The sequence below is a fragment of the Carcharhinus amblyrhynchos genome, chromosome 16 (assembly GCF_965287045.1).
Source record: "Carcharhinus amblyrhynchos chromosome 16, sCarAmb.v2.hapA, whole genome shotgun sequence".
Lineage (NCBI taxonomy): Eukaryota > Metazoa > Chordata > Chondrichthyes > Carcharhiniformes > Carcharhinidae > Carcharhinus > Carcharhinus amblyrhynchos.
The window spans coordinates 20,547,703-20,575,003 of NC_137339.1; the positions used below are offsets into that span (position 1 = coordinate 20,547,703).

The 27,301-nt window shown below is 42.6% G+C and overlaps 1 protein-coding gene across 5 annotated transcripts in view; it reads left to right on the plus strand.

The window, feature by feature from the left end:
• Nucleotides 1-27,301, plus strand: part of LOC145353875 (receptor-type tyrosine-protein phosphatase T-like) — a 1,296,999-nt gene that overhangs the window by 905,891 nt on the left and 363,807 nt on the right. For all 5 annotated transcript variants that reach the window (XM_080204786.1, XM_080204787.1, XM_080204789.1 and 2 more), the window contains exon 11: nucleotides 2,884-2,986. In XM_080204786.1, coding sequence (XP_080060912.1) covers nucleotides 2,884-2,986 — 103 coding nt within the window. The remainder of the gene's footprint in view (nucleotides 1-2,883; nucleotides 2,987-27,301) is intronic.

The window sequence follows — 27,301 nt, forward strand, 5'->3', positions numbered from 1 at the left end:
TTTGTGTTTTCCTCACGTATTTGGCTTTCCCCCACCAGATTAGCAATATGGGGCAGAACATCTGAATCTGGGTTCTGCTTGCCATTTGGAAGGCCTGTAGCATTGCCATAACTCTGCAAAACATGGGTCCAATTAAATTTGTCACTTAAGGTTAGATCAAGTCATATTAAGTCCTAATATCCATTTAATGACATACTAATTGCTGCAATTACCAGAGTCTCTCTGCTACTTCAACTTAATCATTACAAGTGTGGAGTCTCAATCTTTCAGGTCTTATTTGATGTTTGAGGCTTTAACAAACTTTTTTTTGATGTTTTCTCTGTGTCAATTTTCATTTCTCAATCCTATCATTTTTTCCATTCTCTTGATATTATTTTCTCTCTCTATCTATTTATCATTTCATCTTGCACTTCCTTGTTGACTGAACATGTGGTGAGTGCCTCTCAGTTAACTCCAAGAGGAGGACCTGTTTTTTAAAAAATTTGTTTATGGGACATGAGTGTCATTGGTTAAGCCAACATTTATTTCCCATACTTTTTGAGTGTATATTAATTGCATTAATTGTGTGCCAGTGATTGGCAGTAACAAAGGTTTCATTTGAGCGCATATATAAAACATGCATTGAAACTGCAGTGGAGTTAACTTCAGGATGGTATTCTTGTAACATTTAATTTTACAAGTAAATGTCAGATTGAGTAAAGATTGGCTCCAATACTATCCATCAACAATTGGCTTCCTGCATTATAATATCGTGCTTGAGAAAGTGGTGCTGAATAACCTTCTTGAACCACTGCAGTCTTTCTGGTGTGGGTACAGCCACTGCTCTGGAAGGCAAGAAATGCCAGAATGTTGACACAACAACACTGAAGGAGGTAATAATATAGTTGTGTGACATGGAGGGGTATGTGTAGGGAGTAGCTGCTGCCTTTGCTCTTCTAAGTGGTAGAGGGTTTGGAATTGATGTCAGGTTACTGCAGGGATCTTTTAGAAGGCAGTGTGCTGATGGTAGAGGGAATGAATGTTTAAGATAAATACTTGGGTGCCAATCAAAGTGGTTGCTGGATAGTGTCAAGTTTTATGAGTGTTGTTGGAGCAGCACTCATTCAGCCAAGTCAAAAGCATTCCATCATACACCTAATGTGTGTTACACTATTTGGCTCACTTTCTCATTGGGCAGAGGTCAGAAACTTCAAGTCCCAAAAAATCTCAAGGGGGGTTTTTGTGCATGTGTCTGGACTGGGAGCAAGCAAGATGTGGGCAGTCTGGCATTTTGTAGCTCTTTGGACCAAGCACAGACCCAGTGAACCTGCATAAAAAGGAAATGGCGTGAAACCCAGATCATGTAAGCAAGAAATGGGGGGGGTGGGGGCATATCTGGGATAGGGAGGTACTCCAAAAGAAGAGCCCCAGATAGAGGACAGGGAGAGTGAACCAGGACAGACCCCAGTTAAGAAAAAAGAGAGAGAGAGTGGAGAAAGAGGTTCTGAACAGATGTAGGGCCGCAACCAACAGACTTAAAGTAATGAGGGCTCAGGAGAAACCGTGAAGATCTAAGAAGGTTGGTTACTTTGTCCAGCAGGCAATGGGTCAAAGGTACCCCTTTGGAGTGGGTACCTTTTGCAGACGCAAAATCCAATTTTTAACCCCTGAGTGTCATTGCCGTTTGAAATGATTTCTGTGAGCTTGTCCCATATACGTCAAGTATTTAATATTCACTTAACACAGGTGAATTGTCATATTTAATCGGACTATTAATAGCAATACCCCAAAGGTAATTTGACTTTGCCAGGATATATAATATCAACTAACAAATAAGATTGGAGGTATTTTAGTTTTTTTTTGTGATACTAGATGTTTCATTTAAAGGGAGACTTCAGATTTTATATCAGTGAGCCATGCTTGATTGCATCTCTTGACCTCTAGGATTTAACAGTTCATAAAACAGTCAGTGAATGAGGCCAGCACACAAGCAAACAGCAGAGATCCTCCACCAATAAAATCTCAATCTATTAAAGCTCCCATGCGAGTAGTCATTAGAGATGTTTAAATTTAATAATTGTTCAGTGGCCCTGTAATAGCTGCTCGGGGATTAGGCCGAAGGCTGAATTAGAAATTTCCGACGTAATTTCAGTTTCAGTTGGGAAATCCGAGGGAAGGGAGAGACCAGGGTCAAGGATAAAATTCTGATTTCCAAATAGGACAAGAGGGGTTTCAAGGATGGATCATGAGTGCTGACTAAACACTGGGCTGTTTTAACCCTCATCTTCCTCCCCCCCCACCCCCCTCCATTACTATTGACCATTCATGCAGCCACTCTGCCCCTGAATTTAGAACTCTACCTGGTTTCCTCTACTTTGCACCTCCCTTCCTATCAAGAATCTGCGTAAAACCATCCTTATTGGCCTTAAAATCATGCAGCGCAGAAGAGGCCCTTTGGCCCATTGAGTCTGCACCAACACACGAAAAACGCCTGAACTTCCACCTGATCCCATCTACCAGCCCATAGCCTTGAATATTATGATGTGCCAAGTGCTAATCATTAGGATAATTCCTCTATCCTAAACTCCCTATGCTCAATATTCACCATATATCCCTGTCTCTCGCATTTGAAACATATTCCTTGGCTGTGAGGAGCACAGACTAAACACAAGCAGCTTGCCAGCATCACCATTATAGCATTTCTTACTGACCAGTATGGCGTTGCAGTGCTGAGGCCTGGGAACAGGCCATTGACAGCAGTCTTGGAAGCACAGTGGGACATAAATAAGGGATCCTAAGTGGAGAAATAAGACTTGAAAAATGAAATGATTGACTGTTTTAAGAGTGCATTAATCTGATGATATCTACCTCCTGCTTATGATGAATTTTGATTTCCATTGCTAGCCCCCTCAATGCCACTGTATGACACAGATGCACCTCTGAATGAGTCAGACACAACCATCACAGTCCTGTTGAAGCCAGCTCAATCAAGAGGAGCTCCAATCAGGTAAAATAATCTACAAAGATAATCATAATTCTGAGGAGAAAATTCTGACAGCAGAAATGTATATTATTTTGTAAGTTCTAAGAACCTAACAGCATAAGAAATAGGAGAAGTAGAGCCATTTGGCCCATAGAGCCTGTCATTCGATGAGATTATGCACTGATTGGGGCTTTAACTCCGCTTTGAGCTGCACATACTTTGATTTTAATTTTGTATCTCTGATTATTTGGTGGAAGCACTGATCCAAATGGGAAATTTCCAGAAAGTGATATGTTTTGTTAAACCAATTTAGCCCAAGTATACATATGACAATGACATATTGTTGCAATGTTATAACTTCTTTAAAAAGATGTCACTGGCAGACTAAGGGCGGAATTTTACTGGCACGTCCGCCCAAGGTTCGTATGATCCCACCCGGGACCAACGGAGAATGTCATTTTCCGAGTCTCGCCCAAACCCGGAATCAGGGCAGGCCTGCCTGTGAAATTCTGGCCGAAAATGTCCAACTTAATTTCTCTATAACACTTGTGTTAGGAGACAAGTATACTGGAATTGTGCAGGGCAAAAATTGTTGATTGTGAAATGTCATAAAACAGCGCAATTTGTGGATTCAATCAATACACTCTAACTATATCTGAACATGTATTAGTATTAAAATGAGATGCTTTTGCAAACTGCATTATAATATAATTACGGTTTACTTATTGAATTAAAATGCATTCGACACTGACAAAGCATCAGTTGAACTGCACATCAAGAAAAGAATTAATGAGCTATAATTTTCCTTCACAAAATGATAATTCCAAAATATCTTGATGACAACATCAATTGAAGGAGCTGTTAAAAAAACATACTTTATTTTCTGGAAATGATTTCACCAGGAAACCAAAGGATGGCATTTTCCCATCCTGCCTGCCACAGGATTTGCAGTGGGTAGACCTTGCGATGACCTCGGGCAGGACTTTCCAGTCTTGGAGAAAGCATGGTCAGAAAATGCTGCACAAAATACCTGAATACTGTAGAAATTACAACCATTTTCGTTGGAGTATTTGACTGAACCCTTTAGTCAGCTGTCATGAGTCTATCACGAGGGCATATTAATACGGATAACATCTATTTTTATCTGTGGGCATCAAATATCATTTTACAGTCAGATATATGAATCATTGGTCATTGTGGGCTGTATTAACACTGTAGCTGGCGTGCCAAAGTGAGCTAGCTTAATGGTGAAATCTGGCCTGGGATTCCAAAAGGAAATTGTTCTGTATGCAATGTTTATTGGGGGAGGGAAGGGGGTGGGGGCGGAGTGTTGGCCTAGTGGTATTATCACCAGACCATTAATCCAGAAACTCAGCTCATGTTCTGGGGACTCAGGTTCAAATCCTGCCACAGCAGGTGGTAGAATTTGAACTCAATTGAAATAAAACTGGAATTAAGAATCTACTGATGACCATGAAACCATTGTCAATGGTTGGAAAAACCCAGCTGGTTCAGTAATGCCCCTTAGGGAAGGAAATCTGCCATCCTTACCCAGTCTGGCCTAAATGTGACTCTAGAATCCACAGCAATGTGGTTGACTGTCGACTGCTCTCAGGCATTTAGGGTTGGGCAACAAATGCTGACCCAGCCAGTGATGTCCAGGTTCCACAAATGAATTTAAAAACACTGAGGAGGACCAGTGCAGTTTAGAGGAATAGAGTGAAACAGCTGTAGTGCTGGATTTAAAACAAAAAGTTACCTCTTCTACCTTCCCACCTCAGAAAACTGACTTAGAGACTACTTAGAACAATTGCAGGTCTTTGTGCTTTCTGTGACTAACCTGTGCTTCACCAAGGAGGTGATTAGAGATCTGTGGCAGTTTCAATATGAAGATTTACATTTAAGGTGACCTGCTTGGGATAGTGGATGTGGTGACTGCATTCAATGTTTATGCCAGTGGCTTATTTCAAGCAGGCATGTGTGATCCATGCGATAACATTCAAGGGTGAGTGTTTGTTAAGTCACTGAAATGCATATCAGAATATTTAGTATGGCTGCAGGGCACCAGTTTAATAAGTAAGCCAGCCAACTTTATTGAATTAATGTGTTTTCCCCAAAAAATTCCAACATCCAGGAGTTTCCATTTCCCAGGAACTGAATGGGACCAGCCATATAAACACAGAAGCAGGTTCTACAGTTTGTAACTCACCACCTGCTTCTCAAAGCATATCCATCATCCACAAGGCAAAAGTCAGGAGTGTGCTGGAATACTCTCCACTTGCTTGGATGAGCACAGATCAGATAACACTTAAGAATCATAGAATCCCTACAGTGCAGAAGGAGGCCATTTGGTCCATCGAGTCTGCACTGACCGCAATCCCATCCAGGCCCGACTCCCATAACCCCACGTAAATACCCTGCTAACCCCCTGACCCTTGGGTTAATATAGCATGGCCAATCAACCTAGCCCCCACATCTTTGGACTGTGGAAGGAAACTGGAGCACTCGGAGGTGCTGTGCCACCATACCACCTGAAACTTGACACCATCAAGGACAAAGCACTTGCTTGAATGGCATCCCATCTACAGGCTTAAACATTCATGGGGGTGGCACAGTGGCAAGCATTGCTGCCTCAGTGCCTGTGACTCGTGTTCAATTCTGGCCTCAGGTGACTATCTGTGTGGAGTCTGCACATTTTCCCTGTGTCTGCATGAATTTCCTCCAGTTTCCTCCCACACTTCAAAGGTGTGCAAGTTAGGTGGGTTGGCCATACTAAATTGACCATTGGTGTCAGGGAGATTAGCTAGGGTAAATACACGGAGTCATGGGGATAAGCTCTGGGTGGAATTGTTGGTGCAGGCTTGATGGGCCGAATGGCAGCCTCCTGCACTATAGGGATTCTATTATGATTCACTCCCTCCACCTCTGATACGTTATGGCAACAGTGTGTACCATCTGCAAAATGCACTGCCACAACTCGCTAAAGCTAAACAGCATTTTCCAAATCTTTGACCTCTACCACCTGGAAGGACAAGAACAGCAGATGACTTGGAACACCATCACCTGCAAATTTCCCTCCAAGCCATACACCATCCTGGCTGAGAAATGTATCACCATTCCTGCACTGTCACTGAGTGAAAATAGTGGAATTCTAGTGCTGATAGCGCTGTTGATATACTTACAACACAAGGTTCAAGAGGATGGATTGTCACCACCTTCTCAAAAGCAATTAGAGATGGGAAATAAATGGTGACCTAGCCCACGATGCCCACATCCTGTGAATGAATTTTTTAAAACTTAAAACTCTGAGCTTTAACCCCTCAACTATCTTGATAGAAAGGAGTACCATGTTTTAACTTTCAGCTGGTCTGTGGCTGTCTGAGAAGACGCCTTTGTTTGCTGCAAGTGTTGTCTGACTGTTGTCACCTTAATGAATTCTGTCATCAAGAAGCTTAATCAAATAAGTGGATGCTCATGGGTGACAAAGGTTACCCTTGTATCGTGTTCGAAGAGTTGCAAGAATAACAGCTGAAGAGTATACAGTGAAGCATGTGCTTCTATTGGAGTGATCATTGAGAAGCATTTGAAGGGTATTTCACTGCCTTGACTATGCAATGCAGCCCGGATAATGGATCCTGCAAAGTATTACCTTACTGTATCCTGCGTAAATTTGACACACAATGAAGAGTACTGGAGAGATGTTGTACCTGTGTTGGAGGCAAAACAGCAAGGAGTGAAACATCAGGACAGCTGTAGAGAAAACTCCTTTGTGGCAGTCGCAAATAGCATCGAAGTTCAACTTATCATTGAAGTGTTTTCATTAGTTTAGCACAGTCAGTCTTTCTCGCCATTGCTTTAACATCTTTAATGACATATTCTTCTTTCCAGTTTCCATTCTACAGCACAGGAGCGAATCACATTTGTCTTGACCCTGAATGACCATGTAATCTGATAGCAGTTAGTACACAAGAGTACCCTTTCCTATATGACCATAATCTCCATGAATGGCAAAGCATAATAAGCCCACTTTCTTCTTTAATATACTAGGACTGAGACTTTTGGAGTTTGATACCTATTGACTTGGTGTTCCTTTTCATTCCTACTGAGACATGCAGTATGCTTGACCATTGTGCTCAGTTCCAGGGCTCGGAAATGTTTTGCATCTCTGCTCTCCAGTTATGTGTTGGTATTACGCAGTTGAGTTTGACTTCCCAATGGGCAAATCCCTATTCTGCATAATAATAGAAGTGGAGAGGTCATAAAGTTTGAGAATGAGGCATTGTGGCTGAAGACTCCACCTATGCCTCTTTTATTGGTGGCACTGCCTTTGCACTTATTTGACACCAGTTTTATAACCCCATGCAGGTAAATGAGGTCTGCAGGAAATTTTGGTGTCAGGACTGGCACATAAACTGGCATAACTTCTGACTAAGTATGATCCAGGAAATTGAGACCAAAAACATAACAATTGCTTAAAAAAATTAAAGACTAATTATTCTTCCGATTTGTAATTATCTTGTAATTGTATCTTTGTCTATATATGCCGTGTTTGTGTACCTATATCCACCTACCTGATGAAGGAGCAGTGCTCTGAAAGCTTGTGATTCCAAATAACCTGCTCTTGCAAGACCTCTTTGCTTCTCAATTTTTTTTTAAACTAAGTCATGCATTAAATTTCCTTCCAATTCAGTCATGCATATACTGACAGTCAGTTATCATTTCAATGAATACAACCCTTGTGAAAATGAATTAGCAACGTGCATCCCTTGGTTATTGCAAAGATGCACCATGTTTCCCTCCAAGATGTATTTTCAATTCCAGCCATGCATGATTTTATGATATGTGCAATGAAACTGTGTGCAACTGTATTTTTTTTTTTCTCAAACTAATTATGCTGTTTCAGTGCAGGCCGGGTGCATCTGTGGTGACATCTTCACATCAAATTTCCTGTAAGCTGCAGAGATCGGGTAAAATGAGTTGCATCAGCTTTTGATTTCCGAAAGCTGTCAAAACGTGAAGAGTGGAGATTCACAGATCTGTTTTAATATTCTGAGCCTGAAATGACTTTGCCATTGTGGAAATTACCATGTGAAGTTATTGTAATATAATCTAAGCTTTATCATTGATAAATGGCAACAACAAGATTGATAATCTTCAGCTGTACATTTCCTGTTGTCATGATGAATTGAATAGAACAGAATCCCTACAGTGCAGAAGGAGGCCATTCAGCCCATCAAGCATGCACTGACAACAATCCCACCCCATCCCTATCCTTGTAACCCCACGTATTTACTCTGCTAATTTCCCGGACGCTAAGGAGCAATTTAGCATAGTCAATCAACCCAACCTGCACATCTTTGCAATGTGGGAAGAAACCCACAGAGAGAAGGGAAGAACATACACACCCCACACAGACAGTCGCCAGAGGCTGGAATTGTAATTGTGAAGTTAATGCACCAGTCACTCCTCATTCAACAAGGTGTAACTTTTACAAGCATTTTTGCAGTGAGACTAACTATGTAGAACTGGAAGGGAGAGTGAATTTTGTGTAACATCTACAGCACGCCCTGTGGAGAAGTATATACTCACTAACAGCAGTGAGTCTAATAATGCAGATTTCTGCATTATTCTGATCTGGATACCCAAGTTGCTGTCACTTTCAGTGGAGTAATGGCAGGAAATGCTGGAGGTTTCTCTTGTCATTACTATGGCAAAATCCAGGGCATAATTTAGTTGTCAAATCTCAGTGGAATTACTATTTGTCCTCTGTTTATCCTGCCTTCGGAATGTCTTCCCAAATGTGTGCGCAGCAATTCAATACAATACACTGAGGGAGCATGGATGATTCTGAAATTATTTCCTCATACCATAGGCTGATTACTGGTGAGCCTGATATGGGAAGTGTTGGATTGCTGACTCCTACCCCCACCCTTCCCTGCTAACCCCTCTGCACTGTCTGAAAGGCATCCGATTAACGTATGGAGCAGTCAATTGTAAGCAGCATGGGGGGCAGGCAAGCCAACCAACCATGGCCAAAAACAAAGAAAATTACAGCACAGGAAGAGGCCCTTTGGCCCTCCTAGCCTGCACCGACCATGCTGCCCAACTCAATTAAAACCCCCTACGCTTCTGGGGACCGTATCCCTTTATTCCCATCCCACTCATGTATTTGCCAAGACGCCCCTTAAATGTCACTATCATACATGCTTCCACTACCTTCCCCAGCAGCAAGTTCCAGGCACCCATCACCCTCTGTATATAAGAAAAAACTTAGCTTTGTATATCTCCTTTAAACTTTGCCCCTCACACCATAAACCTATGCCCCGTAGTAATTGACTCTTCACCCCAGGAAAAAGCTCCTGACTATCCATTCTGTCCACGTCCTTCATAATCTTGTAGACTTCTACCAGATCGCCCCTCAACCTCCACCATTCCAGAGAGAACAAATGAAGTTTCTCCAATCTCTCCTCCTAGCTAATCCCTCCATACCAGGCAACATCCTGGTAAATATTTTCTGTATCCTCTCCAAAGCCTCCACATCCTTCTGGTAGTGTGGCAACCAGAACTGAATGCTATATTCCAAGTGTGGACTAACTAAGGTTCTATAAAGCTGCAACATGACTTGCCAATTTTTAAACTCAATGCCCTGGCTGATGAAGGCAAGCATGCCTTCTTGACCACCTTCTCCACCTGCTTTGCCACTTTCAGTAACCTGCGTTCCTGTACACCCAGATCCCTCTGTCTACCAATACTCTTAAGCATTCTGCCATTTGCTGTATAAGATGGGGGGGGCAGCACGCCCACCCGGCAATCCCAGGGAGGGGCATCTGGAGATAGAGGGGCAGGCCATGAACTGGAAGCCAGTCACAGCCACTCATTTGTAAAGTTCCGACAGTGGAGAAAGAGGCTATTCGGCCCATTGAGCCTGCACCAACTCTCCAAAGTAATAGCCATCCAGGAACAACACCACCCCCCCCCCCCCCCGCCTTATTCCCCAATTCCACACATTTCCTACATCCTGTCCCCTTTTCCTTGCGTGAGGAGGTGCCTCTGACAGAATGGATAATTCTCTTATGGTCTGATAATATACAGCACGGGTGATATAATGCAGGATTTGACTTCCATTTTGTCCCCTTCCCTGAGAAAATGCCCTAGTGCAGATTGAAATGTTGTGAAAAACACAGTGAACCATATTAGCCAAATCTCCATGCTTCAGAAACACACTCCTAAAGTCAGCCATAGGCCCACTTGCAGCCTTTGTATCTGCCTTTTCAAGAGTTCATTAAAAAAGTAAATACTATGACGGCGTACCCTGAGTACCCATTGTGTAACGGTGTGGGCAATGTTTCATTCCAGTTATTTGGCTTGTAAGCAAGTTTAAAAGCTTGGTAATAAAGTATTTAAAAATGACAGGCAGGCTACCAATTTCAGCATCCGTCTGACTGCTGTGTTACGCCGGACCTCAGGCGCAGGACTGCAACTGCAGATTTGAATTTTAGAACAGAGCTAGGACAGCACAGTGGTTAGCACTGCTACCTCACAGCGCAAGGGACCCAGGTTCAATTCCAGCCTCCGCCACTGTGTAGAGTTTGCACATTCGCCTCATCTGTGTGGGATTCCTCCAGGTGCTCTGGTTTTCTCCCACAGTCCAAATATGTATGAATTAGGTTGATTGGCCAAGTTAAATTGACTCTTGGTGTTAGGGGTCTAGCAGGGTAAATACACGGGGTTACAGAGGTAGGGCTTGAATGGGATTATGGTTGGTGCAGACCTGATGGGCCCAATGGCCTCCTCCTGCACTGTAAGGTTTCTATTCTAAACTAAGAAAACTGAAGCCAGGAAATCACAGTTGGTATTGTTAGAGATGTGCACTTAATATATCATAGAACATTTCCCTGCTCAACACAGAGACATGGGGGTGAATTTTACCATCCTGCCTGCTGTGGGAATTGGAGCGGGAGAGAGGCAGACCACAGAAAGATCTGTTGACCTTAGGTGCAATTTTCTGTTTTCAGGTGAGAGAGTTTGGAAATCCCACCCATTGGGTGGGATTTTCCTCCCCCTCCAAACTCCATGTTGGCGGGAGATTGGCAACGTCGGCACAATGTGATCCCATTGCCAGCGAGAAGTGTGCAATCAGTTTTCCCATTGAACACACCCCTCACCACCAGGAAGCCTGCAGCAGGCTTGCACTGCTAATGAGACCCTCAGATCCTGAGGGTGTAGATGGCTGCATGAGTTTTTGAATTTGATTTATTATTGTCGCATGTAGTGGTATGCGGTGAAGAGTATTGTTTCTTGCACGCTATACAGATAAAGCATACTGTTCTTAGAAAAGGAAATGAGAGAGTGCAGAATGTAGTGTTACAGTCACAGCCAGGGTGTAGAGAAAGATTAGCGTAGTACAAGATAGGTCCATTCAAAAGTCTGACAGCAGCAGGGAAGAAGCTGTTCTTGAGTTGGTTGGTATGTGACCTCAGATTTTTGTATCGTTTTTCCTATGGAAAAAGGTGGAAGAGAGAGAATGTCCAGGGAGCATGGTGCCCTTAGTTATGCTGGCTGCTTTTCCGAGGCAGCGGGAAGTGTAGACAGTCGACGGATGGGAGGCTGGTTTGCGTGATGGACTGGGCTACACTCACGACACTTTGTAGTTTCCTGCAGAGAGCAGGAGCCATACCAAACTCTGATACAACCAGAAAGAATGCTGTCTATGGTGCATCTGTAAAAGTTGGAGAGTCAAAACTGACATGCCACATTTCCAGGGATTAACCTGTTTAATTTGACTGAGTTAGGTTGGTGGAACTCTAAGTCATAACTTTGGGATTTAAGGACCATTCCAGGACTATAAGAGCACAAACTCCAGGCAGACTAGAGTCTGTATTGAGGGAATGCTGCATTGTCAGAAGATGCTGTTTTTTTTTCTGATGGGGTTTTAATCTGAAACTGCCTCTTGGCTAAAGATGCAGTGGGCAATGTTCTTTCCTGAATAAACAGCTTCACAATAACATAGATAAAAGTTCTGAAGTTTATTTTTAGTGTCACAAGTAGGCTTACATTAACACTGCAATGAAGTTACTGTGAAAATCCCCCAGTCACCATACTCTGGTCGGTGCCTTTTGGGTACGCTGAGGGAGGATTTAGCATGGCCAATGCACCTAACCAACACATCTTTTGGACCGTGGGAGGAAACCAAAGCACCCGGAAGAAATCCACTCCGGCATGAGGAGAACTCACAGACTCCACACAGTCACCCGAGCCGGGAATCAAACTCAGGACCCTGGTGCTGTGCGGAAGTAGTGCTCACCACTGTGCCACGGTGCTGCCCGTAAACTGGCTGGCTGTCACACTTTTCACTGAATACTAATACATGTGACAATAATAAATCAAATCAAAGTCTGACCTGGTTTGCATGAATTGACTGCTGCATTCATCTTTGGAGCAAGAAGAATAATCTCCAATGAAGTTATTTCTAGTTAATTGAAATAACTGAGTAATTTGCCAGGCTATCTCAGAGAATCGTTAAGAGCCAATCACAATAGTGTGCAGCTGGATTCTCAAGTAAGCCAGGCCAGTGTGTAAGGGTGAGCAGGTTTCCTTCCTGAAGGATTCTGTCAGCTTGTTGGGTTTTTAGTAACAGATTGACGGGTCTATGATGCCAAGGAGCCTTAGGAAAAGTGGTATGTAAGGGAACTGGGCGAAACTCTTGAATGTCACAAACTCTTGAATGATTACAATCTTATAATTGCCTAAAGTAAAATTACATAGTTAAAGCGCAAGAACGATTCATTAGATTATTGATAAAAGTGATAAACACTGCATCAAATGGTGTCAGCTTACAGTCATTTTATACAATAAGAGAAAGCCCCTCAGTCTGGTACCTTATGTGACCTTGAAATTTATCTTGCAGTGTAAGATAAGGGCAAAAAGGGAGATAGTTGGCTTGACTAAGAAGAATGGCATTGAGTTAATAGTTCTAATACAGAATCCATTAAAGTAATTTAATTGGAAAATTAAGAAGTGGAACTAATATATCCCCTCAAGTTTCCTTTCATTGAGTTAATGTGTCTGATAAAGTATCCATTAATTTAATTTGATTTGAAAATTAATAATTGACTTGAATATATCACCTACTGCCCTTAGCCGCTCTGACCTATATGTAAACTAGTTTCACATCAATGTGGTTGACTTTTAACTGCTCTTTCATGTTGGCTGCCAAGTGACAAAGTTGTTTCAAAGCCACTATAAAGAATAAAGTTGGATGGCTCATTTAACTGCAGCCTCAGCATTTGTTCAGGACCACAGTGAAGGGAGATCCAGCCCAGTTGGTCCTCTGAAGCTCCCCTCATTAACAACTGTGAGTGGAGCCATAGCTGTGAGAGTTGTTCCCAGCAACCTGACATGATAAAACTCATCAAATCAAATCCATTAGTCAACATCCTAGATTGCTTGTATCATCCATAGATATTTCCTGTCCCATTTGCAGGACACATCAAACAGTCATAAGAGGGTAGTCCTGGGAATCCTCACATTGAAGTATCATTATTTAAAAGCCAAACACGGGCAAGGAAGCCTTTGATTATCACCTACTGTCCAATCTCAGCTGAAGTGTCAGTGGGCCTGCATAATGAACATCACTTGCAGTACGTATCGAGGCTACTGTTTCCCGTCACAGCCCATAATCCCTTGATCCATCTTATCCCTCGTTCCTGTGTCACCTTCAAGCCAAGTGGTCAACCTTGATCTGATGAGGAGTGTAAGAGAACATGCCGAGAATAACATCTGGGGTATCTAGGGAAAACAAGAGGTGGAATTTTCTCCAAAAAATGGCAGTGTCAAGTTCTGACTGAAAACTAGTATGTTTCTCCCCAGAAACACAGCCAGGTTTTCACTCCCGATCTCTAGTCACTTTGTCAAAAAGCAGTAGGAGGGTGTAGGTTACACCGTCATTCTGGCAGGGTAGGGTGAGGCCTGATCGAGGTGGAGTGACAGGCTGCACAGAGATCATGGTGCCATTTTCAAAGTGAACATAAAGGCCTTCCCCCATCATCGCTGGCATCACGAATCAGTTGCCCTGATGCCAGCATTGGGGCTTTGCCAGGGTACCAGGGGCACTGCCAGGGCACATTCATGTCCCTCACCATCCGGGGTGGTCATCACGACTAGTTTCCTTTTTTGGAAACTGGATCGATTCGTGCTGAGGTGATGTCATGCCAGCAGCGGGGGTGGTGGGAAGAGGGGGAGAAACGAGCGCCTGATGACTCTGGAAGCAGTGCCATTTAAGCATATTTAAATCCATTTAAATTAATGGTAGTAGGATTCACACTCTCACTGGGTGTGAACCTGATTACATCGCCAGCAAGAGTGGGGAACGGGGATTGTCTCAGACTGAGATCTTGCCACCACAAATCCTGTTATTGCCCCCTCGTGCACCCAGTAACTGGATTTGTGCCTGCAATGAACTGGCTCAGGAAATCACAATCAAGGTTTCAAATCTGTGATGCTATGATACAGGATTACCCTGGATGCTTAACAATAAGAGCAGAATACGGTTGATTATAATTCCACAATCCCACAAACAGCAGATCAGGACTCAGGTCTGCAGCCCTAAGAACTTTCAGCTATGAATAGTAGTGGATAATTAGGTCATTAATGTGAAGAGAAGGTTCTATGAATATTCCCTTCCTCAGTGTTGGTGGAGCTCAATGTGTTGCTCAAAGGATGAGGTTGAAGCACTAACAACAATCTTCAGCCAATAATAACAAGTGGGCAATCTTCTGCCTTCATCATCACAGATGTCAGCCCACAACCAATTCCATTAATTCTACTTAGTATCAAGTGATGACTTGATAAAGCTGGGGGGAGGGGGGGGATCATGTTAACAGTCTGACTGTAAATTTAAAGACCTGAGTTCCAGATCCAGCCATGCCAAGCTGTTCTGGTATAGCTACAAAACCACCTTTGGACTGAACATCTGAAAAAACAGTGCCTAGTTATGTTGTGTCCATACAAAGCAGGAAAAATCCAATCCACTCATTTGCCAATGCTTTTGCCCATTACCTATCATCACCCAAATGCTGGAAGAAGTGACTGATCGTTCTATTGAGTGGCACTCACAGTTAACTTCTTTACCAATGCTCAGTTTGGATTCTGACAAGACTACTTACCTAGATCTTATTATAGCTTTGATCCAAATAGGGAAACAGCAGTTGCATTCTTTAGATAATGTGAGAACAATAACCCTTGGAATTAAGGTAGCATTTGACCAAATATGACACCAAAGAACCACATAAAACTATACTTTTAATATTTCATGGGATGTGGATGTTGCTGACAAAGGCAGCTTTTGCCCATCCTTAATTGCCCCTTCAAATGAACGGCTGGTAGGCCATTTCTGAGGGCAGTTAAAAGTCAACTGCATTGCTGTGGATCTGGAGTCACATATAGGCCACACCAGGACTGAATGGCATTAGTGACCTAAATGGGTTTAAGTGGCGATCCTCTGTGGGCCACGTGATCAGGCTGGACCCTACGGAGAGGCCACGCGGAAAGCCGAGCTAATTGGGAGCAAGAGTGCATGTCCTGGGATTGGGCTTTATATTACAGATTTATTAATGGAATTCAAACTCCACCAGCTGCCATTTGAAAACCTGTGGCCCCAGAATATTAGCCTGGGCTTCTGGATTAACTAGTCCACTGAGTGACATTACTACAATCAGTAATTCCTCAGGTAATGAGAGTCCATGCTCACACCTGGACAACATCCAAGTTCAAGATCAGTGGCAAGTAATATTAATATCACACAAAGTGTCAGGTAATTAGTATCTCCAACAAGATAAAGCCTGATAACATCTCCTTGACATTCAGCAATGCAGCAAATTGGAAGCTGATTTGTTGTGGCTTCAGCAAGAATGGTTTATAAACTAACACAATATATGTGCAAGATAAGGATCTGACAGAACTGATGCACAATTACTCCTCCTGGTTCCAACTGAGGATCCCCCCATTATTGACTGAGGATGTGTGCCCATGCTTCCAGTTGGCTTGGCTTCCCGCATGCCCTCTTCATAGGGTCCAGTCTGATCACATGGTCCACAGAGGCTCACTACTTAAAGGGGCCATGTTACCACACTCCTTCCATCACCATCCCACCACCAACTCTTGAATCTATCTATGAACGGAAGCAAAAAAAACCATCTAATATAGGCGTAAAGATCCAATAACACATTAGGGACTGTCAGTACAGCCCATTCGGAGAACTGTACAGGGTTTAGGACACTCAGGTCTTCCAACCTTCCTAATTCCACTTTTATTTTCTGGTGAAGTGCAGAAGGCACTGGATGAGCTCAAAAGGATTAAGGCACAGCCTTGGGGTTGAAGTAAATGTTGGCTTTAGTCCCTTTTATTTGTCCCAGTTTCTCCTGGAAAACCCCAGAATATGTTCATAGAATCATAAAATCTTTACAGTGCAGAAAGAGGCCATTCGACCCATCAAGTCTAACCGACTCTCCAAATAGGTTCTTACCCAGGCCCACTCCCCCACCTTATCCTTGTAGTGCCATGCATTTTATCACAGCTAATCCACCTGACATGCACATCTTTGGATAGTAAGGGGTAATTTAGCATGGCCAATCCACCTAACCCGCACATCTTTGGACTGTCCACACAGGAGTTCTTTGAAAACCTCCACCCTGAATATTCAATACCCCAGCCAGTCCAGTTTTATCTGTTTCAACCAGCCTTGACCCATGAGACAATGTCTGTGACCTTCAGTCATGAGAACAGGTTTGGTTTCTGTCGGGTATCATTACTGTTTTTTAAGTTTTTTGAACTCTCTTCAGCATCTCTCCTGTATACATAGATAAAATGGCTTCTGAATTACTTATAAAAATCCACCTGGTTCACTCATGTAGTATAGGGAAGAAAGTCTGCCAGTTTTACCTTGTATGGCCAACATATGACTCCAAACACAAAGTAATGTGGTTGAGTCTTAAATGTCCAATGGCCTAGCAAACCACTTAGTCCAAGGGCAATTAGGGATGGACAACAAATGCTGGCAATGTCCACATCCCCTCAATGAATTTAGAAAAGGGTTCCCCTTCCTAACTTAGACATAAAATGTTATTTCATTGTCAAGATCTGGAAACTTCCTACCAAATGGCATCATGGAACTACCTTTACCACATGGGCTGCAGCAGTTCAGGAAGGCTGCCCACCACCATCCTACCCAGGGGGATGGACAGTAAATGCTTGCTTTGCCGAGGATGCCTGCATTTTCACAATTTTCTTTAAAATGTGCAAATGTAGCCTCAGCAATGTTGTTTAGATGATTGATATTGCTCTCCATTCATCAGTTTTACACCAATAGATGACTAATTTCAGCAAAGCAATAGTGTTTTGAAGCTCCAGCAGAATCATTATTTCCATGTTGTTGCCATGTCCTTTAACATCCTGTCTCATTCTAATTGCGGATGCCTAACCCACTTTCATGAGCAGCATCTTTTGAGGAACGCCTTTGTTGTATTCCAACATTGCTTCTGAAAAATGAAAATGGAGAGTGGGTCTGATAGTTGAAAGTCCACAGCGTTTTTGTAAACTGCATGTCTAGGGAGCAGGAAATTAATTGGTCCGGGGAGTTCTGTGATAATCACAAGATAAATGGTAATTGGCATTTAAGTCAAATATATTTCTTTTTGACTGCTGTGGAAACAGTTGAATGCAGTATGTTGAATTTGGTGCTGAGCGAGGCTGCTGTAAAATGCAAATGAAATAAGAAAGCAAATAAGCAGACATTAAGAAGACTGTGCAGATTAAAATTGTGAATTTAGGTGTGCCGGGGTTTCAAACATTGTTACATTCCACCAAATGAAAAGGAAATTAAAGTCTGCCACAGCCTGCAACCTTTGGACATATTTCATTTTCTAACAGTGCCTTTGCATTTCCATATCAATTGGACATTTTATTTCTCTTTCCTACTCAATAGCCAAAGTCCCTGGATAGCAGATTTTTTTTTCTTTCTGTTGAACTCCAATACAATAACTTCAGCTAACTGCAGATGATTTTTTTTTTGTTCAGCTGGGTGTCGAACAGGTGTGAAAACCTTTACCATGTTTATGAGGCTCCAAAATAGGCCCTTGGAAAAATCCAACCAGGGGAGCTTCTCCTCCCCATACCAGGCTCCTCCTTCCACAGGGTTAAAGCAACTTATCGACAGATTACTTCAATGAGAATTACCCAGGCAGAAGAGGTGCATTCAGGAACTTAATGTGCTAAAGTGCATGGACGACTCAGTGGTTAGCATTGCTGCCTCACAGCGCCAGTGACCTGGGTTCGATTTCCAAATTGGGCCACTGTCTGTGCAGGGTCTGCATGTTCCCCTCTGTGTTTGCATGGGTTTTTTCCAGGTGCTCAGGTTTCTTCCCACAATCCAAAAGACTGCTGGCTAGATGCATTGGCCATGCTAAATTCTTCCTCATTGTAACCGAACAGGCACCAGAGTATGGTGACTCAAGAATTTTCACAATAACTTCATTGCAGTGTTAATGTAAGCCCTACTTGTGACACTCATAAATGAATTTTAAACTTTAGGTCAGTGGTTGACTTTGACAAAAAGGAGCTTCGCAGAGTCTGCACATTCTCCCCATTGATGGGCGGGTGGGCATCTGATGACCCCGGAATCAATGGCGTTAAGCCATTTAAATTCATGGCAATTACGTTCACACCCTCACTGGGCCTGATCCTGACGATGTCACTGGGGGCGGGTGGGGCACACCCTCACTGGGCCTGATCCTGACGATGTCACTGATGGCGGGTGGGGGGGAACAAAGCTCTCAAACTGAATTGCACACCCACAGGTCCCCTTATGAGAGTTAACAGCCAAAGTGGGATTTTCTGCCACCACCACCAAAGAGCAAGCCTGGAGAATTGCGACCAGGGTCTATTATTTCAGCGTTTAATTATTTAATTTTTTTGAGATAGTGCATAGTACTGGATGGACATATGTCACATGTTAACTGTCCTCTGACTTTTGAACCATAAAGGTTAGAAATATCTTGCATGTAGAAAGACAAAAATCAATTTGATAAAAATCATTTTGCAGGCCCAGTATTGAACCCTTCTTGATAATTGAGATAGATTGATTAGTTGCAAAGCTATTGATCCACTTCAGTCGGAGCTAAGTAGTTTTTAACAGCATCATTCATTTGACATTTCCTGAATAAAGGATTATGGAGAAGATTATTTTGTAATATTCTGTGCACAATTTCCTTTTACAGCAAGTCTAACATTAGCCTCAATGACTGCTCATTGAAGTTTCAGTTCTCATTTGCTTTTAGTGCAAATTGATGGTAAGTACTTTGATATGTGAGGCTGCTTTGGATCAAAGATGGGTTGGAAAGGAGTAAACCAACGGACTGGGCAAAATTTAATGTAGGATGAGTTATCACTGTAAATTATCCCAGAGTGTATTTAACATAGGTAGTTAGAAACACGGTCTTATGGAACATTCAAACATTTATTAACCATATACAACTACGCATGGGGATAGGTAAGAGCAAAGCTCCTTCTCGCAATATCTCTCACTAAGCTCTGGCCAAATATGAATGGACATCACTGGTGATTCATATTGGCTGGTAACGTAATAGCTACTAACTTTTTATACTACATTCCCCCACGAAGGGCGGGATTTTATGGCCTTGCTCGGGTGAGATCGTAAAATCCCGCCCGAGGCCAACAGAGATTTCCGTTCTGGGAACCTCACTCACCCCAATTCCGGAACGGACAAGGTGGTAGGGTTTTGGCCCAAGTCTTTCATTCTGCTCATTAATTATTTACACATTACCTACATACCCTTCCCCTTTTACCTGGTCATTTTATAAGAAGTCTCACAACATCAGGTTTAAGCTCAACGGGTTTATTTAGAATCAAGAGTTTTTTAGAGTGCTGCTCCTTTATCAGGTGAGTGGAGGGGTAGGTTTCACAAACATGGCACATAGAGACAAAGACACAAAGAAGAAGGAGCAGCTCTCCGAAAGCTCATGATTTCAAATAAACCTGTTGGACTTTAACCAAGTGTTGTGAGACTTCTTACTGTGCCGAACCCATTCCAATGCCAACATCTCCACATCTCTTTTGTGGCAGTGTTCTTGGCTTTCCTGGAGGATGTCAGCAATGTAAGTTCTCCATATTCTTCCTGGAACATAGTTAAATCAGTAGGCTTTTGGCTTGCTGTGGAAAGTTCAGGTTGTTCTCCTCTTCTTCCTTTTTGATGTTACAGTACCAGCTGCTCTTTCACAAAGGAATAAGAATTTGTCAGTTGTTTGTCTGCAATCTTCCATCCAGCAAGTTCATTGTCTGGCAAAAAGTATCTGTTGCTTCAATGCATTCAATGATTCCTGTCCCTGGGATGAAGTGCTGTGCAATTCCAATGTCACATTCAATATCATTCTGTTCACCTCCACATTCGTCATTCACTTTATCTTTGAAGAGTTCTGTGAGGTTAGCTTTCGGAGCACTCCTCCTCCTTCTTTGTGTTTTTGCCTCTATGTACTTCATTCCAGGGAGATTGGCTTGGGCCATTTCAATTAGTTAGTCTTGGATTTCTAATGCAACAGGTCAATAAAGAAACTATAACTATACACATTTCTGTGCTTAATAAAGAGCAATTTTGATTACGAATAGCGCACAGAGTATTGGTAAGTTCCCTTCCATTACATTCTGATTTAGTTGTTATCTGCCCTTGCACCTTCAGGGATTGACTCTCGGACCATGAAGCTGAAGGATAGCAGTTTGGAGAACCTCAGGGTTCAGCCACTGTACTGTAACAGAAAGAATTGATGGCCCTGTTCGGATATTGAATTTTAAATTTACTATATGGTGATTGATCATGATATCTGAGCTCCAAGTATTCCCATGGGTCTTTCCAACCTTGCCCAAGAAAGACGCATCATGTTTGTCAGTATCTTCTATTTCCTGGATTCTGGTCAGCCAGACGAGCCATTCTGTAAGTGGTGTTGCAGCATCACACTCAAAATGGCCCCACCTCTTGCAGGAACGGTACTCTGCATTCATGGTGGAATAGTTTTTGTGCCGATGGGATTTTCTCACAACGCAGTGAGAGCACTGGATAATGGCGATGACTGCTCCCTCTTCATTTTGAGTCTGTTTTTCAATAGGTGCTCTGACACTTTTATTGCCCACAAATTGGACTGAGTCAATGCTGAGTCCACAAGCATTCTCCATCATCCTAAATTGATGCTCAGTTCTGCTTCCATAGCTCAGCCTGTCTCACTAATTGCAGTGCCTCGGACGATGTTAGATTCATTCTGGACTGCAAAAAAATCAGGCAAGGCTTCATTAGACACTTCAATCACAATGGGGGACTTCACCCTTTGGAGCCCCATTCTTTCCAAATGATACAGGTCATTTATGAAAATGGCAATACTTTCTGAGTGCGCCTGTAAATACCTCATCCAGTTTATAGTAGTGTTCTTCTGAAGACTAAAATACAAATTGGAGGTCTTCGTAACCTCTTCATAGATTGCCGTGTCCTCACTGACAACCTGTCCTATTAAAATGTCATCTGCACTGCTGCCAATGGAATCCTGGAGCACCCTGACCTCTTTATTCGGCTTCTGTGCTAGCTGTAAAAACAACCCTATATCTGTTGAATTTATGACATGAGTTTTGCCAGTGTGCTGCTTGGGTCCTTCCATATGGTCAGAGGATTCGGGTACAGGTAGGACTTGCCTCCATGATTGTTACTTTTAATCAGCCGTCTTGGGACTCCTCTGATTTTCAGCCACGATCATTCCCTGGCTACCTTGTATCCAGAGGCTTTCACTTTCCCACCACTGTTGGTTTCATCAGGGACCTGTGAAATTGAGTACGTTTCCTGCTGCCACTGTGAAATATTGTGAGCAGTCCCGGGTGTGTTTAACATAGACTGCTGGATATTAGGCCGCTTGGAGCTGTCATTTATTAGCCATTTGTAATTATGTTCAGGGATGGATAAGCATTAGGGTCTTTTCAGAGACAGCTCCATCTAAGCACTGGTCACAAAGATCTGACATGGCTGATGATCTTTATTGGCTATTAGCATAATAGCTATTAACCCTTTGTGCTACATAGCTGACGGATCCTTGACCCTGGGGCTGGCCCTCCGTTGTCCAGTTAAGTGGAAATTAATTCAGCAGGTTTTCCTTCAAGTACATTCATATGTGGCCAGCACTTAGAGAGAGATACTGCTGGAAGGAGCTTTGTGCTTATCTATCCCTACATGTAGTGTTATAGTTAAGTACTTATTTATTGATTAGTATATTCAGTAGTTGTCAGCACTGTTTTCTTTGAAAACAAAATAGAAAGGATTGAGAGCTTCAAGTATTTAGGTGCCCAAATCACCAACAACCTGTCCTGATGCCCCCAAGCTGACACTATGGTTAAGAAAACCCATCAACGCCTCTACTTTCTGAGAAGACTAAGGAAATTTGGCATGTCAGCTACAACTCTCACTAACTGCACCATAGAAAGCATTCTTTCTGGTTGTATCACTGCTTGGTATGGCTCCTGCTCTGCCAAAGACCACAAGAAGCTCCAAAGGATTGTGAGTGTATCCCAAACTAACATGCAAACCAGCCTCCCATCCATTGACTCTGTCTACACTTCCCGCTGCCTCGGTAAAGCAGCCAGCATAATTAACGACCCCATGCACCCCGGACATTCTCTCTCCCACCTTCTTCCATCAGGAAAGTGATAAAAAAAGTTCGAGGCCACATAGCAACCGACTCAAGAACAACTTCTTCCCTGTTGCCATCAGACTTTTGTATGGACTTTCTCTACATCCTGGCTATGACTGCAACATTACATTCTGCATTCTCTCGTTTCCTTCTCTATGTACAGTATGCTTTGGCTATATAGTGCACAAGAAACAATATTTTTCACTGTATGTTAATACAATGTGACAATAATAAGTCAAATCAAATCAATTGTATGTGGTTAACAAACATTAGAATGTTCCTAAAGCTCTCAAGCTGACGGGTATCATCGTGCTAAATACTGCCCATTAGGTCGTATGACCAAAATTGGCTAAGATCAAGCAAGAGATCAGGCCCTAGATGGGGTGCAGTGTCTTATTCTGTCAGCTTGAAACCCATTTGTCTCCCTTATGGGGACCTTGTATTGGATTTAATTTGTATTTGTTTTTTGGAGCAAGCAAGGAATGGATTTGGGTTTGCCCGGTCCATTCTGAGTACTGGTTTTGTAACTTTACAGATGGAGGTAAAAAATTCTAAAAACTCTTGGTTTGAAAATATTAACATCAAGTTATTGCTTGACTGGGAGCCACTATAGATCAGTGATGCTTAGGAATGAGTGGGAAATGGGGCTTGGTTTGAGTTAAGATACCAGGTGGGAGGCAGCAGAGTTTACATAGGTTAGAATGTGGGGAGCCAGCCAGGAGCATGATGGAATAAAGTCTAGAAACAGGAATGAGGCCTTCAGCAGCAGATGAGGGGAGACAGGTGCAAAATTGCAATAAAGTATTGGTATGAACACACAATAAACCAATTGCAGCTCCCAATAACTTGCACAAAGGAGAAAATGCGCCTGGTCTAAAATTAAAGCTGTAGGCACCAGAAAAAGATTTAACGACTCCAGTTATTATCTCTCGACGGCTAGATAAGAAGGAGCAATAAGTTCCTACTTCACTTCTAAAGAAAAAGTAGATATCCGACAGGTCATGAGGGTCATCAATTGTTTTGCAAATTTACGAGAATTGGAAAGCTATGATGCCTGGGGCAGCGCACAGATTTTGACACTGTTGGTAAAGTGCTAGCATCAAAATTCATTCCAATATATTTTCCCATAAATGATTTGCTGATATGCTCGAAAGCAATTGAGCATCCTTTATGTCAGCAAAACCTAATCTGACGAGCTGCGAGATATATATATATATATATATATATACACATACACACACATATATAAATATATATACATACATATATATATATATATGCACACACACATATATAAATAATGCATTCATATATAATACATATATACAATATGCATAAAATGTGTACAGTCCATACCTGATTTCAAGGAAGCATCTCATTCATGTCCAAAGTAGTCAAAGAAATTTATTGGGGATCATTTATCTTTTCTGCAGCTGGAACACTGGAATCATTTCTAAAGATAACAAGGAATGTATCCAGCACTTTTTATCTTGATTTTAGTTTTAAATAGCTGTCAAAACTACACTGTCATTGAAGCACAAGAATAAGGAACATTTTTACGCTTGTGGTTCACAGATGGGTTATGGCTTTTGTAAAGCAACATCTTAACTTTCTTCTTAGTATGTTGGCCTTCAGAGCAAGAGGATTTGAGGATAAGGATGTTTTGCTGCAATTGTACAGGGCGTTGGTGAGGCCACACCTGTGGTATTGTGTGCAGTTTTGGTGTCCTTATCTGAGAAAGGATGTCCTTGCTATAGAGGGAGTACAGCGAAGGTTTACCAGGCTGATTCCTGGGATGGCAGGCCTGTCATATGAGGAGAGACTAAGTCGATTAGGATTGTATTCATTGGAGAGGGCATCTCATAGAAACTTATAAAATTCTAACAAGGATTAGACAGGGTAGATTTAGAAAGAATGTTCCCAATGGCGGGGGGAGTCCAGAACTAAGGGACATAGTTTGAAGATAAGGGGTAAACATTTTAGAACTGAGGTGAGGAGAAATTTGTTCACCCAGAGGGTGGTGAATGTATGGAATTCACTGCCACAGAAAGTAGTCAGGCCAAAATATTGTCTGATTTCAAGAAGAAATTAGATGTAGTCCTTTGGGCTAAAGGGATTAAGGGACATGGGGGGAAGCGGGGGATGAGGATATTGAATTTGATGATCAGCCGTGATCAAGATGAATGGTGGAACAGGCTCGAAGAGCCAAATGGCCTACTCCAGGCCCAGAAACCCAATATTGTTTGATTATTTGATTTTGTTTTGTTTATTTATCAGTGTCACAAGTAGGCTTACATTAACACTGCAATGATGTTATTGTGAAAATCCCCCGGTCCCCACACTCTGGCGCCTGTTTGGGTGCACTGAGGGAGAATTTAGCATGGCCGATACACCTAAACAGCACATCTTTCAGACTGTGGGGGGCAACTGAAGTACCCGGAGGAAACCCATGCAGACAAGGAGAACATGCAAACTCCGCACAGACAGTGACCCAAGCCGGGAATTGATTCACAGGTCCCTAGTGCTGTGAGACAACAATGCTTTAGCCACTGTGTGCATTTAAGAGTATAGCAGTAGTGTACTGCACACATATGTCATTAATATATACTAGATGGCTAGCATGACATTGTTAAATTAGAACCAGCATCATAAATTTCAAACAGGGTGTCAATGTATAAGCGTCATAAATTCCAATCATCTTAACTCAAAAAGCCGTAAAGTCGAGGACTTCCTGTGGCTTGTGTTTTTACACAAAATTGGGAATTGGCATCATTGGAATGTGGAAGGGGACATGCCAAATGGGACAGTAACTTTTTCATCCTATTAAACACTTTTCCCCTCCTGATGAAACAAAGGACCCATGGCAGAGTGAAGGCAATAAATAACATCTTCAGTCTTCTTCAGAGACTGAAGCATGGAAATTGGACTGTGGGACAAGAGCTTCAAAACTTAATGCATTTGTCCGAAATTTCTATCTCTAGTTTTACTGCAGGTGTTAATGCCAAGGTGGAACTCAAGAAAAAAGGAGTTTTGAATTGGAGAGGCAGCATATTGATTTTTGTCAATATGATATGTATGAATTAGGAATAAAGTGACCATTATGAGATTGGATTGGTGTCAATGGCAAATCAACTGTTGAAATCCAATTTGATGTTGCAGTGACTGATTTGGTACCTGGAGGGATTTGCCTGGCAGCTGCTTCACTCACTCTGTTCTTTCTGCTGGTCCCATCCATGGCTCTTACTCAAGGCTGCTTCTTCATTCCAGACCAGATTTGTAGAGGCTTACATTGGACAGTCCTGACAAACGGGCGCAGAGATAGGCAGTTAACCCATAAGCAGTCCAAGTAATGTGAGCAATATGGAAACTTTGCTCTGCTGCTAATTATTATTCTTATTAAATATAATGCTGAATGGCTAGAAACCTCATCAGGAGGTCAATGTTCATGCAAGACGAGCACCCGTTAAAGCTCACCCACATTACTTAAAGCCAGACTGCACCTCTGAAAGGTGGGCTGTGTTCTGGCTCAGAGGTATGGAACTGGTGAAAGAGAAGGTATTGACTAGAAGGAACATAGGAAAATGGCACATAGGGCCAGAGAGCATTCCTCCAGGTTCACTGATGCACTGGAAGCTTTAAGAACATAAGAAATAGGAGCAGGAGTAGGCCATCTAGCCCCTCGAGCCTGCCCCGCCATTCAATAAGATCATGGCTGATCTGTCGTGTCTCAGTTCCACATTCCCGCCCTCTCCCCATAACCCTTAATCCCCTTGCCTATCAAAAACCTATCAACCCGCGTCTTAAATATATTTAGCTTTGATGTCAGAGTTCGCAAGGAGGAGAGAAATCCCCTTAACTCAGGAGACTCACAGGCAGATACAAGGAAGGCAGCAGGTACAAGTAGCCATTATGGGCTGGCAGTGTAGCCATGAGGACCTGGACTCGGTGCCACAATACTTTTAATAGTCTAACACAAGGTGAGTAAAGTACCTTTCCTTACAAGTGAAGCACTTGCCTTCAATTTCAAGGAGGCACAGGTTCAAAGTGAGAGGGGGACAGTTTAAGGCAGCTGTGCGGAGGAAGTTTTTTTACGTAGAGAGGGGCCTGGAACATGCTGCCAGGGGAGGTGGTGGAAGCAGGCACATGAGCAACATTCAAGAGACATCTGGATGCGTACGTGAATAGGGAGGAAATAGAGGGATAGGGATCGAAGAAGAGCAGAATGCCTTTTTTCAGTTAAGGCATCATGATTGACACAGGCTTGGAGGGCAGTAGGGCTGGTTCCTGAGCTGGACTTTTCTTTGTTCTTACACATTACTTCATTCAGCCAAGGAGCTCTATCAAACATGACATGCACACGCTCAAAGTGATCACCGATTTGGTGATAACACTAGCAGACCTGATAATGCATGGAGCTGGTTAATGGCAGTCGCAAGGCAGCTTTTGTCAGTTGTCAAGGAAAAATAAAATTTAAAATGAATCATCATGAGCCACCAATCCTCTAGAAATGTGCCAAGGCCATCAAGGGTTATGGGGAGCAGGCAGAAAAAATGGGGTTGAGACCATCATCATATCAGGCATGATCCTATTGAATGATGGAGCCAGCTCA